We start from the raw sequence: 13,132 nt of genomic DNA on the forward strand, positions 1-13,132 counted from the left end.
CTGTCATCACACCGGGCTGCCGGGGTACCGGCCCTCTGATGCTCTCGGTGCGTGGGGCGCTTGTTGCTGGGGGGTCGGGCTGTGGGTGGGGGTGCCGTCTGCCGCCCTCTGTTCTGTAGTCCGCATGTTCGGCGGCTGGGGGCCGACCAGGGGCCTGATGGGAGCACAGAGCTGCCCGACATTGCGGAGGGGCGTGACGGACGCTCTGCGCCCTTGGCTGATTGCTGTAGGTTGGCTGCCACCAGGTACCGGAGGTGGGCACACTGGGGTGCGGTTGGGTCCGGGGAGGGGGTCTGCGTGGTTGCTCCCCGGCCTGCTGCGCCCCTGGATCGATCCGATCGTGACTCGCGACCGTTCGCCTATCTCTCCCAGTGCCAAAAAAAAAAGTGCCCCAGTGCTACCCATGCCCCCTGTGGGGCATGGGTAGCACTGGGGCGGGCGGCTCGGGCCTGGTCTGTCGCCGTGGGGCCAGGATCCGGGCCCACGGTCCATGCCTTGCGCCCATGGCCCGGGTTCTGTAGCTGGCGGCTGCGTCTTGTGCCTGCACCTTGGGTTTTGTTGTATGTGTGCGCCTCTGGAGTGCGGGGTCTCCTCCTGCTCCCTGGGACTGGGTCATCTTGGGGCTGGGCGTGGGGGTTGCTCCACGGCCCTCTGGCTTCTCTGGGGGCCCGGGGTTGTTCTGTGGCCGCAGGGCAGGGTACCCGGGGCTTGCCTGCAGCCGCAGGGTGACTACAGGGCTGCGGAGTTTCGGGGGGCTTCGGGGCCCCTTCCGCTGCTCGGAGGCGCTGCGACATATTACCGACATTCTTCACCAGTACCAATGGGGATAAGTCATGTACACTCATCGGTGGACATCTTACACACACACACACACACACACGCATACACACACACACACACACACACACACACACACACATACACACACACACACACACCACCACACCTGCTTCAAGTGCACCCCAGCAACAAGGAGCTGAACGGCAAAATTCACAACAGGTGTTTGATCCATGAATCGACCAATACATTTCCTGGTTCAATTAGAATTGGTATTTAAACAGTCCTCTTCATCATGCTGTTCACATTTTTACATCATGAGACCAAGACGACACCTAACAACTGATCAACAGTACCTCGCCATTGCGAGGCCTCAAACAGGATGTTCTCAGAGGGAAGTGGCCACTGAGCTTAGGGTGTCACAGAGTGTCATCAGCAGGTTGCAACAGAGATACAGATACTGGAAGAGTCACAGAAACACACTCCCACACTGATGAGCGCTTCATTGTGAACAGTGCCCTGTGGAACCGAATGATGATGCCACTCAACTCCAGGCACATTTAAGGGAGGTGAGAGGCACCCAAGTGTCACGTCAGACCATTCGAAACCGTTTACAGCAGCGTGGTCTGCATGCTAGACGACCTGCAAGGGTACCTGACCACACCACCAGGCACAGCCATCATCGTCTTGCACGGGCCAGGGAGCATTTATGCTGGACGAGGGACCAGTGGCCTCAGTGCTGTTCTCTGATGAAAGTCGATTCACGTTGAGCAGAAATGATGGTCACCAACGATGTTGGAGACGTCAAGGAGAGCGCTATGCATCAGCCACTGTTGTCACCAGACGAGCCTTTGGTGGTGGTGGTGTTACAGTGTGGGCAGGTGTGTCTAGTCAATACAGAACTGCCCTGCACTTTGTGAATGGTACAGTGACAAGCCCATACTACCTGAATAACATCATTAATCCAGTCATTGTGCCCCTGCATGAACAACACAGGCCTCATTTCATCCTCATGGATGACAATGCTCCAGCTCATCGAGGTCGCATCCTTAGGGAACGGCTGCTGGAGACTGGGGTACCTCAAATGGAGTGGCCTGCACTTTCTCCAGACCTGAATCCCATAGAAAACCTCTGGGATCAGCTGAGTGGCCGTGTAGAGGCTCGTAACTCTGTACCCCAGAACCTCAATGACCTGAGGGCCGCCCTTCAAGAAGAGTGGGGTGCCAGGCCTCAGCAGACAATAAGTCGACTTGTGAACAGCATGAGACGTCGTTGTCAAGCTGTAATTGATGCTCAAGGCCACATGACAAGTTATTGAGACATTGACATTTTTTTTTGTGGTAAACCCACCACTGTTGTTGGCTTTTGTTTCAATAAATTGTTTGAGATGAGGAAATCACCATTGCATGCTTCTACTTAAATGTCCTACTTTCATGATATAATATCACTGTAGCGTGAACTTTTTACATTTTCCATAAATTTCACTCGAAAGCCAAATATCCCTAACTTCTTGTGAGTAGTGTGTATATACACACACATATTGTGGGTTTATAAGGGTTATAAGAGGTGGGATGATGGTATGCCTGGTATGATGTATTACGTGGAATGTTTCAGTTTTTTCTGATTCAAATTGAGATACTGATTTTTGGTAGCTACTAACCACTGCTTGGAGATGTTTTGACCCTGTCGTCTAGCCATCACAATTTGGCCCTTGTCAAAGTCATACAGATCGTTAGGCTTTCCCATTCTTCCAACTTCCAACACATCCACTTCAAGAACTGACCGATGCCAATGGAACGAGATGAGCAATGCTATTCACTTCACCTGTCTGTGTGTGTGTATGTGTGTGTGTGTTTGTCATGTAGTGCATATCTCTCACTCGGCCATCAGCAAACTGTAGCAGCAGATGTTTGGCTCCGGGGTCGTAGTTGTGCAGAAGCTGGGATGAAGCCCACACGGTCTCCGGGTCTGGAACCCACACCCCTGCCCCCTGACAGCAGAAGATAGACCAAATGAAATGAAAGAGACAGGGATGCACAGAGAGATCCTGCTTCTCTTGGAGTTAAAGGAAAGCATTACGTAACACACCTAATTTCCTGTCACTTAAAAACCGATCCCCGCCCTGAGGACATTTATCCCTCATCAGCATAAAAGTCTTTTAAAGAGTGTTAAAAATTAACCCTGGTCATCCCCTCCATAGCATTACTAAAGTATAGTTTAATTATTATCTTCCAGATTTAGGTTTTTTTCACCCCTCATCTAAATCATTCTTTCAAATGTTGCCGTTAAAGCAATAACCCTCTGCACACATGTGACTATACATTTGTTAACTGGTTTGAATTTATCAATGAGGGGTTCTGAAAATAAAGAGCAAAATAAGTGATCTCTCACAAATGAAGGTGTTCTCCAAATCCCCAAAAAGTGCGGTGTTATTCATCAAAGATTTAAAACATATTATTGTTGTCATGGACGTAGGCTGAATAGTGTGTGAAATAGGCCCAATACTTTATCCTGTTTCAGTTAACTGCAGAATCGGTTAAACTACAAAGATCTTATCAGAGATCAACATAAAAACCCCAAACTTTACACCTAATGCCACCTACCTTAGTGTACAGCTCCACTGTGGCCATCGCAGTTTGTGTGAAGAGCTTGAGGAGACAGGACGCATTAGGCCTACTTCAGAAGGACAGGACAGACTTTTTCCTTAATTTTCTTCCTTCAGCTGGAGTCCTCTCGTCTTCTGCAGAGGACTCGATTTTTGTGTCTCTGAGTGTTTGAACTTTGCCCGTCCTGGGTTAACTGTTAACCCTCCTGAGGATGCAGTGATTCATCCAGTCACTAAACCTGCTGTTTGATTGAACTTGGAAGTTATCGAGAACATCACATTTTTTCATGGAATCCATTATTTTTTGCTGTAATTCTTTAGCAGGAATGAACATCGGAGCATCACTGAACAAACTGTAATAACCTAGTAAATATAATTATTTATAATCATAATTCATACCCATATCAATAACCTATCCTGCAAATAAGATCACATGGTATATTCTGTATATTTTATATATTAGACAATTCTCTTTGGCCTTTGTCAGCCATTTCTGTATACTCCGCAATTTTATTTTATTCTGTTTAAAAAAAAATTTGAGATCATTGAGCTTTATTTGTAATGCTAATCGTCTGTAGACACACACCAATCTTCCTAGTACATGTAATTGCACCTAGCGAGATAGTCATTCCGATCACAATCACAAATGGAACAAACACCTTAGCAGAACAGTCTATTTTGTTGCATATATTAGAAAACAATTTACAGCCCGTTGACATACAAACTCATTTTAATAAGCAACACCATGATTTTATTTCAGCAATCAGGCTGCCGATATTGAAAAGGGGACTTTTCATCATTTCAACTAGACAAATCATTTGCTGTAAAACTTTTGGTACTGTTGGAAAAGTGGATAGTGAATACAAAATGTGTCACACTCTAAAACAAATCCCCCCCCCCCCCCAAAAAAAAATAAAAATCTATTGAGATTTACGTTGTCAAATTTGTGCAGATGTTCACTTGGCGACAGGCCGCGTGGAAGCAGTGTGCAGTTAAAAGTCAACTGTAGTTCGAGAAACAAAACTTTGAAAGTGGTTTCATAACAACAGTAGCACCAATAAGAGTGTTAAAAATCTGAGTAAAGTTACAATAGAAAGAGGTTCCAAGTCATTCCTTCCTCATGATGTTCAATCTACAGCTCGTTGAACTGATGATCACATGTATTCCCCGTCGAGTTCCGGGACGAGGATTGACACAATTTCGAAAAAGCTTGATCTTCAAGATGACTTGGCTCCTCTTTGGTCAAAACTGAACATGAGTGATTTAACAAATGACATGATGATAATATTGCCTTGAGAACACACACAGAAATGACTAAACAACCCAAACCCTCAAGAATCACAAAAAAAAAAAAAAAAAAAATTGAAAATTGACACCAGTAACCCTTTCCAAGTCACCAGGTTTGACCAGATGGTTTAAACTGAAAATAAACTCCATTTGCACATTGCACGTCTTATGGAGAGAATCTGGAAAACTCAATAGACATTTGAAAACATGTTTTTCAATTTGCACAAAAAAAAAAAAAAAAAAAAAAAAAGAAAGAAAGAAAAAAAAAAAAGGCATCCAAATCAACTTTTTGAAAGTGGTTTATCTGTCAGGTTGGGATTGGACGTGATTGTCACAAAAAAGATAATGCCATACAATGACTTTCAGTAAAAAATACATTATTATTGAACACTGAATTTGTCACACTATTCACAACTCGCTTTGGATCGTTCAAAGTTCCTTGGCGACATCTTTTGTTGGGAGGAAGTAAATCTCCTCATAATAATTCAACCGGACTCGGGAGTGAACCAGTCTGACGCGTTTCATGATCACTGAGGTGACCAGTCCCAACCCGGAGCCTTACTGGTATCACTGGTCGTTCTCTAAATATTACGAGGAGAAGCGAGGGGAGAGTTCCTTGGGGTTGGACTGGCGCTGGGTTTACTGCCGCGTGTGCGAGCTGGAGCTGAACAAACCCTTCCAGACGTCACGAAACCTTAGTAGAGAAAAGAAGAAAATTAGAACAAAGGTATAAGGTGTTGCCAATACCGACTAAAGGTTTTCATATAAGCTCATATTCATGGGCTACTATCATACACTGTGGAAAACATTGATGTAGCGTCTGCCATGTTACCCATTTGTCTATTATTGGACAATTTGAAGCATTGAGTTGGGCTTTACGCTCACCGCCATTTTGGAGGGAAACAAAGCAAGAGCTTTGTAGATTTGGCCAGAGGGGCAGGGTCATGGTGTACTGAGAGGGAGCTGGCGGGGTAAGTGAAACCACACGACAGTTGGAAGAAGGAAGAGACACGTCCACCTTGCTTCCTTGCTTGAATGTATGGTGAAGACCTGTCAATCAAGGCAGCTACACTTTCAAACATACCCGCCTCTAAGCCTTTATATTGTCTTAATGGAATAATAATTTTCAACGTCACAACCTAGACTACCATTAGAAAAATTAAACTTAGATATGATACCTTAAAGTCTTGTGGAATAAATTTACTCGCTTTTAATTTCAGGGGAGACTTCCATTAAGTCTCAAATTTTCGGGAGCAGCATCTAGTGGCCGTGAGCTGAACTGCGGTTTGAGGCACTTCCGCAACACACCGCTCGGCTGACGCGCACGGCAGCGCCGGCGGACCTACCTGTGCTATACGGCCTCCGTGTCTTCATTACCGCTCCCCTCCTCCTTCAGAGAATCTCCCTCGTTCGCCGCCTCCTCGACGTGAGCCAACATGTCGGCCATTAGCGCCTCCTCCAGCCGCTTCCTCACGCTGTACACAAGCTCCTCCTGTTTCCTACACCCAACAGGAAACCATGATGGATGGCAGTTATGAACACACAGCTCTGCCCAATGTGTGTGCACAGGAAGAGAGGGGCCGCTTGGAAACTGAAGAAACCAAGCTCGAGCTCTCTTCAGAACATTAAACGAGGCCCTCCACCTGCTCTCACGCTTTTTATTATATCAACACGACTGACTGTTATATCTTAAGAGATTTCAACTAAGCTGCAATGGATCCCGCTGTATTTGTTCTAATTGCATATTTCAATGATTTCACTGCTCAAGACCCCGAGGAGCGTCATCTTTGACTGGACAACAGCTTTTTAGAAACAACGACAGCCTGCCCCATGTGACTGTGTTTGAGCGTTCACCTTATGTCCTCGTCCGTGACTATGAATGCCTTGCACAGGGGCTGGGCGGTGTTGAGCCACACCCCGGGGTTCTTCTCCACAGCCGCGGACAGCTGGCCGGTGATGGGCGCCGCGCTGGTGTGGAGGGCGCTGGCGATGGCCGACAGCAGAGTCTTGTCCGTGCAGCCCGGACCAACGCCTGAGAGATTGGGACATCGTTCAGTGTTAAAAAAGTTTATAAAAATTTGCCCTGACATTTTGAGTTAAAACGCTGTTACCAAGATAAATCAGAAGGTTGTGAAAAGAGACTCTAGAAAACTGAGGGAATAAGGAGCAGCAATTGCCAACAGTGCTGGGCGATATTGACAAAATGAAATATCGCTCCTATCTTTTTGATAAATAATAGATGACAACTGGTGCTTTCATAAGACATGTACTCACAATAAATATTTGAGAAGCTGTCATTAGTTATGTGGATGTTATGAGCAAGCAGGTAGAGGTGTTGAGGAGAACCGCAAGAACATTTAACTACATCACAATACAACAACAACCAAACCCCCAGACAGTATCTAGCATAGGATATTGAAGTTATATTGAAGTTATATTGATGTTATATTGATGTATTGCCAGTCACCTTGCAGGCCTTTAGGCAGCTCCATAGTCTTCACCAGCTCTTCTGCTACATCATAAGCATTTAGTCCACTGAGCTTCTTCTCCCAAAACAGCTGTTGACAGAAGCAGGCGTAGTCAGCACCAGGCCATGGTTGGCGTAGTCAACACAGTTAAGTATTTGGGGGGAAATAAGAAAAAATAAATGTCATATTTCTGCAGATCGAGTGCTGGGAAACCTGGGAGTACTACTGGAACACTAATAGTACAACGAAAGGACTTTTAAGGAACTGTCTTCACAAAATGTTTCATCGCATGTGCGTTTCAACCCACGAAGTTGATGCTGGTGGCGGTGATGGGCCAGTGCTGGTTACCTGTCGCGGCTGGTCAACTGCTTTCTGAGGATCTGTTTTGACTTTGTTGCTGGGGTGATTAGTAACCTTGGTAACAGGCTGCTTAAAGATGGATGCCGTCTGTCTGACTGGGAGAGATGTATTCAAGTCAGGCTTGCCCTTCAACACACACACACACACACACACAGACACACACACACACACACACACACACACACACACAAGAAAAAAAAAGGGGGAAATGAGAAATGGGGGAGGGGTTAAGAAGTCAGTTAGAGTACAATGTTGTCTTTGTACATAAACATGTCAGTCATGGTCAACAGGGCAAAACGGACATTTTAAAAAGTCTGTTCACGAGACACAAAAAACACTGCAGCTTGGTTCAGTTGGATTTGAAATTAACAATTGTAATGTTTTCTTTTTGTTCCTTTAATGCCACTTTCATAACATAAGCATATCAGAGTAACAATACGTGTCTACCTGTTGCAGAAGAGATAACTATTGACATTGGAACATAAGTATTCAGGTAGATAGTTAATTTGCCTGAACCTAACTGACGGATTCACATCTTATTTATTGCGCTTATAATAATAACTGTGAAAGCTCCACGGTAAAAGCTTTACCATTCGTAGTGTGAAACTAGAAGGCCCAACGCAGGAAGGCATTATATGGACGTACCTATACTTCCGGTTCAGAATTTTGTACTAGTTGCAGGACTCACCTTGTTCTGGCTGTTGTTGTCATAGCGTAATCTCTGGCGGTTCTTGTTTAGCTTGCTCATTAGCATCTTCCCCGTGCGGAAATCGAAAGAGCTGAGGTCCATCTGGTTGCCAAGGTAACGGGCCAGTTGAGGCTTGCTCCGAAACTTCTTCCCCGAGGGACTATGAAGTGGGTAGAGAAACGAGTCAGAATACTCAATGCTACCAGAGCAGACAGTGCTACACAAAAAGAATGAATAAAGCTAAAGCACAGTCAAGGGACAGGGCTGAGCGATACGAAAGAAGTCGTTATCAAGATAATCACAGGCTGTTTTGTTGATATTGTGTCATATAAACATAACATCTACATGTCGTACATGTTCAAAATCAAACTTTAAAACCACCTGAGGTTCACTACACCAAATAATATGGTCATGTGACCATATGATTAGTAAAGATTACTTTGACGATGAGAATTAAGGGTTTAAAATGTTGTTCTCGCCAGTCTCCAGTACGCCTGAATAAAAGCCTTTCTGAGGTGCATTGACGGTATGAGGAGACAGGACACCCACACCATGACGTCTTATATTATCTTCCTATTAATTAACAATACAAATGTATTAGAAACTGTACTGCGGCATCCTAGCACTAAAAAAACCCCACAAAAAAAAAAAATGATTATTTATATCAAATGATCGCCCAGCCCTCGACCACCTGACACAGTTCAGGGGACAGAACACGGCGTTACGGATGAACACTGAAAGGAGAGCAGCATGCAGCAAGTTCACATCAACACAACAGAACATTCATATCAGCAACGACACAAATCACAGCACTTGGTTTGTGACGGTCGTGGAATGGATACGATTGTAGATGAATGCAATACCTGAGACCTCTAACTTATCAACCGCTTGTGGATGGCAAAGGGTTTTGGCAAAATTTGGCAATATTACTGACACAACTTTGTCTTGTTGGGATCTCTATTTCGTTATGTCAAGTACTGAAAGGCAGGGCCTCGAATTTCTCTCCTAAAAACGATGATAAATATAATTTCCAAAATATTTTGGATCTCACATACTCTATATTACGAGATAGTTCATTGCGAATGTAGAATTTTCAGTGTTGGAAAGTAAATGTATTCAATGTTGACATAAAGTATAAAGTGTGTGGGAACTCACTCCTAACTATTGCATTAATAAGTTATTCTGTATTGCCCAGTCCCTGTGGTGGAAAGGAAACAAGTTCTTTGTTTGTATACTTAAGTAAATTTTTATGCATGTACTTTTAAGCATGTAAATTCAGAGACTTTTGCCTACACACCACTACATTTATGAGCAGGTATCTATACTTTTTACTCCACTAGATTTCTATGAGACACATTCCTTTCATTTTTTTTTTTTAAACAAATCAGGGACTGGATCTATAAATATGCTCTGTAACATTAGAGGCATCAAGTACTGTTAATACGTTAAGAAAACTTAAGCACAAGGACTTACATAAGTTTACCAATTTAAAAAGAAAGTTAATTGTCACAGGGTTCGTACTTTTACTTCAGTAAAAGCTTGAAGTACTTCTTTCCAGCACTGCCCACTCCTCTATGACACATCAGTGTCAAACTAAAGCCATTTATGTAACAACGAGTTTAGGATGATTCTCTACATTTTGGAACAGTAAACACGGAGACTGTCTTGCACTGAGGTGTCTCTACGATGGCCACAGAGTGTTGATACGTGCTTTGCAGTGCATGCAGATGTAACTGGGACCACAGCACAGTTATACCGGTACGATGGTACAGCAAATCCTACCACAAACTATACACCCGACCCGCCTCCCCCCTCTCTCGCCTCTGCTCCTCATCTTGCTCTTCTCCTCCTCTGCTAAATAAAAACACATCTGATGTAGTTCGATCACTGTCATGGCAAAAGGAGAAGTAGTTCACTGGAATTCACCGACACAGGGGCATCAGGAGGCTGAAGGCCTCTCGCCAGGCGGCGCGGTGGACAGGCTCCTTGGAGCAGGGCTATTCAAATGGCAGACCGGGGCCCAAATGTGGCCCGCACATCAATGTAAGATGGGCCCTTGGAATAAAATAACTTAAAAATGAGAAAAAGAAAAAAAAAAAAAAAAAAAAAAAGAGGCAGTTTGCTCTGTTGTCCCACCCATTGCCATCTCGTCCAATCACAATTTGATCACTCCTTTTCTGTCGAACTGTAGTAAATATTTAAATAGTGGCGAATACTACACACGTTATTTGGCTTAGGTGCAGCCACAACACAAATCATGATGGATCGTAGGAACCCTGGGCAGACAAGTTGAAAATGTCACAGCATATGTACACATTTTATTTTAGGTGTATCCAAAAGGTTTACAACTTCCTATTTTTGACAGAGTGCAAAATGTTGACATGGAAGTTTATTGTATATTTCCAATGTTTTTCTATGTATTAGTAATGTTTTTTTTTGGTTTATTTTGTATTTAATTTCTTTCTTTTTTAGGTTTATTGTATATTACCTAGTCTTCAATTTTTACATATACCTTTGGTTTATTGCATATTTACATTTTTCCTATTTTCATTCCTATTACTTTAATATAATTATTGCCTAAGGTTTCATGTGAACTGCTGTTAAACCACCATTATCTGTGAATCTATCAATCTTATCTGTGTATCTACCGGTTTATCTGTGTATCGATCAATTTATCTGTGTATCGATCAGTTTATCTGTGTATCGATCAATTTATCTGTGTATCGATCAGTTTATCTGTGTATCGATCATCCATCTATCAATCCATCCATCTCTGTATCTCTAATCTGGCCCCAACAGAATGTGGCTGGATAGCCCTGCCTCAGAGCCTCCATGGTGGAGCTGGCCCGGCCTAGCTGCTGCCTGCTCCGGAACGAAACACCTCCAACAGCTCCACACCGTCCACCTCCACTTGTTTCTAACTCGCCCCCATCTTTAATACACACAAAGCTCCTTCATTTTGTACCTAAAATAATAGACATCGCTCTTTCCAGCTGACAAACCCGACTTTCTGGTCACTTCTTCCATTTTCCAGCCCTTGGGGAGAGCAGAGCAATCCCACCTTTTCTTCTCCATTTCTTCTCCAGCCTATAGAATAAAAACAACTTTCGAATCTAGCGATTGGTCAACGGCTGTTTCCTTAAACAACTATTTAATTTATTTTCGGCCTGTGTCTTTGTCTCGCTAGTCACACCGGGCGGTTCGTGTAATGGATCTTCTGACGACAACTTTGTGACGCAGGAATCGCGAACGACTCGTTCGAATCGGACGAATGACAAACGACTCAGATGTCCGGAGTCGCCCCCGCGAACCGGAGTAAGCGCTCGACTCCTATTTATTTGACAGATAACGCAATTAAATCCCCGTGCAAACGGGGATGCCAGGGCACGCCCGCTAATGGACGAGACCGGTTTACACCTCCACGGTCCAATAAGAGAAAAGATTTTCGCAGAAGTAAATAACGTCTTTGCGATTCACACGTTTGCATCTCTCCGTCGAAATACGCTTCGTGGGAGAATTCGGCTGAAGAGGTTTTTTTCCCTCTGGGATCCACAGCGCAAGAAAAAAAGTCCGCCTACATAAACAATTGTGACTAAATGAACCAATTATTGTGGGGGTTCCATTCGCAACTCATCAACGCCAGCCGACTCTTCCGAGTGTCGTTCATCCTTCGCCCCTTTCCCATCGTGCTCTACACCAGGCGAACGAAATGGATCGCGGGAAGCAATAGTGGGGGGAAAAAATGGAACGTCTCCTTCTCCCGGGTGACTCGACAAAACAACCGTGTCCCGAAATACAGTCGAACCTTCCATCGCCAACGACAAGCTCGCGTCTCTTTGTCGTCAGGCGGATCAATCCGCCGCAGACCGCGGCCGCATCACTACCTGGCCGCCCCGCCGGGGCAACGAGGGCTCGATCCGCGAGGAAACATAGGGCCCCCGCTAACGCAGCACCGTTCACCTTATCGAAAAACCGTACATTACGGCTCGTAAGAGTTTGAGGCGCAGCGATGGTTCAAAAAAGAACTAACGTGCTTAAAAGTGCAAATATTTACGATACATGCGTTGTCCGGTGTTATTTGTGTCCACCCAATAGCCGGTAATTTGAAAGTTTCGTGTTGGTGAAATTGGAGAATCGGTTCATCACAATGTACCCTTGTCATTCAAACTCAGAGCCGGCTTTTATGAATGGACAAAGTAGGCCTTGTGCAACGAATACAACCAAATCCCCAACGTGTGACACACAACACAATGCTTTGTGATTAATAATAGCGTGCAGCGCAACATGATTAATCGTGTCAGGATAAAAAAACAAAAAACAAAAAACAATCCATTTCTAATACAGTAAACAAGCGTTGGACCTGGAGCCCGTTTCTCCGCTCCCCCCCCCCCCCGTGTCCTCGCACCCGGACACCGCGAACTAAACATTACATCCAGTTTGCGACCACAGCAAAGCTTTGCCATTTGAAAATCCCGAGTCCACCGAGCGCCAGTGCCCGATCGATGGTAAACACATCGTGCAGATGCACCAGGAACACGGCTCCCTCCGCGTCTAAAGCGTTAAAACCTCCGCCGACGCGTCGCGTTGTGCTGCGGGTTTGTTTTACTTACTCGTTTTTCTCCATCTCGAAGACACTATCGCGTTTTCTCCCTTTCGCTGTGTTAAATCCCTTCTCCCCTCTCCTCTTTCAGTCCCCTCCCCCTTCGATGGGAAAAATGAAAGAAATGATACACGCCAAATTCGCAGCCCCGCTGATTAAAAAAAAAGGGTATGTCTGCATTAAACCAGCCCCCGCATCGACTGCTGGATATTTTTTATACTGGATCAATATTTTGGTAAATTGCGCATTCAAACAAGATCTTTACCCATAACATAACTATGCGTGCATCTGGATCGAAGATGGTTTTCGTATTATGATTAAAATGACACAGCAAAATGGAAACGCAC

At 44.6% G+C, this 13,132-nt stretch overlaps 2 protein-coding genes across 2 annotated transcripts in view; both read right to left on the minus strand.

Moving 5' to 3' along the window:
• LOC307248271 (unconventional myosin-Vb) overlaps window positions 1-3,407 on the minus strand; it is a gene marked incomplete at both ends in the record, with an annotated part of 28,969 nt that extends 25,562 nt beyond the window's left edge. The window contains 2 exons of the mRNA XM_080024615.1: window positions 2,657-2,767; window positions 3,381-3,407. Of these exons, the coding sequence (XP_079880741.1) occupies window positions 2,657-2,767; window positions 3,381-3,407 (138 nt within the window). The remainder of the gene's footprint in view (window positions 1-2,656; window positions 2,768-3,380) is intronic.
• Window positions 3,408-4,115: 708 nt separating this feature from the next.
• On the minus strand, window positions 4,116-11,398 carry mbd3b (methyl-CpG binding domain protein 3b). Its single transcript, XM_080017728.1, has 7 exons — window positions 11,151-11,398; window positions 8,186-8,345; window positions 7,486-7,623; window positions 7,137-7,227; window positions 6,524-6,701; window positions 6,016-6,168; window positions 4,116-5,363 (listed from the first exon to the last, which is right to left on the minus strand). The coding sequence occupies exons 1-6, from the start codon at window positions 11,258-11,260 to the stop codon at window positions 6,021-6,023; spliced, it is 825 nt and encodes a 274-aa protein (XP_079873854.1). The 5' UTR covers window positions 11,261-11,398; the 3' UTR covers window positions 4,116-5,363; window positions 6,016-6,020.
• Between the last annotated feature and the right edge of the window lie 1,734 nt (window positions 11,399-13,132).

This window comes from Zeus faber (genome assembly GCF_960531495.2).
Source record: "Zeus faber genome assembly, chromosome: 1".
Classification (NCBI taxonomy): domain Eukaryota; kingdom Metazoa; phylum Chordata; class Actinopteri; order Zeiformes; family Zeidae; genus Zeus; species Zeus faber.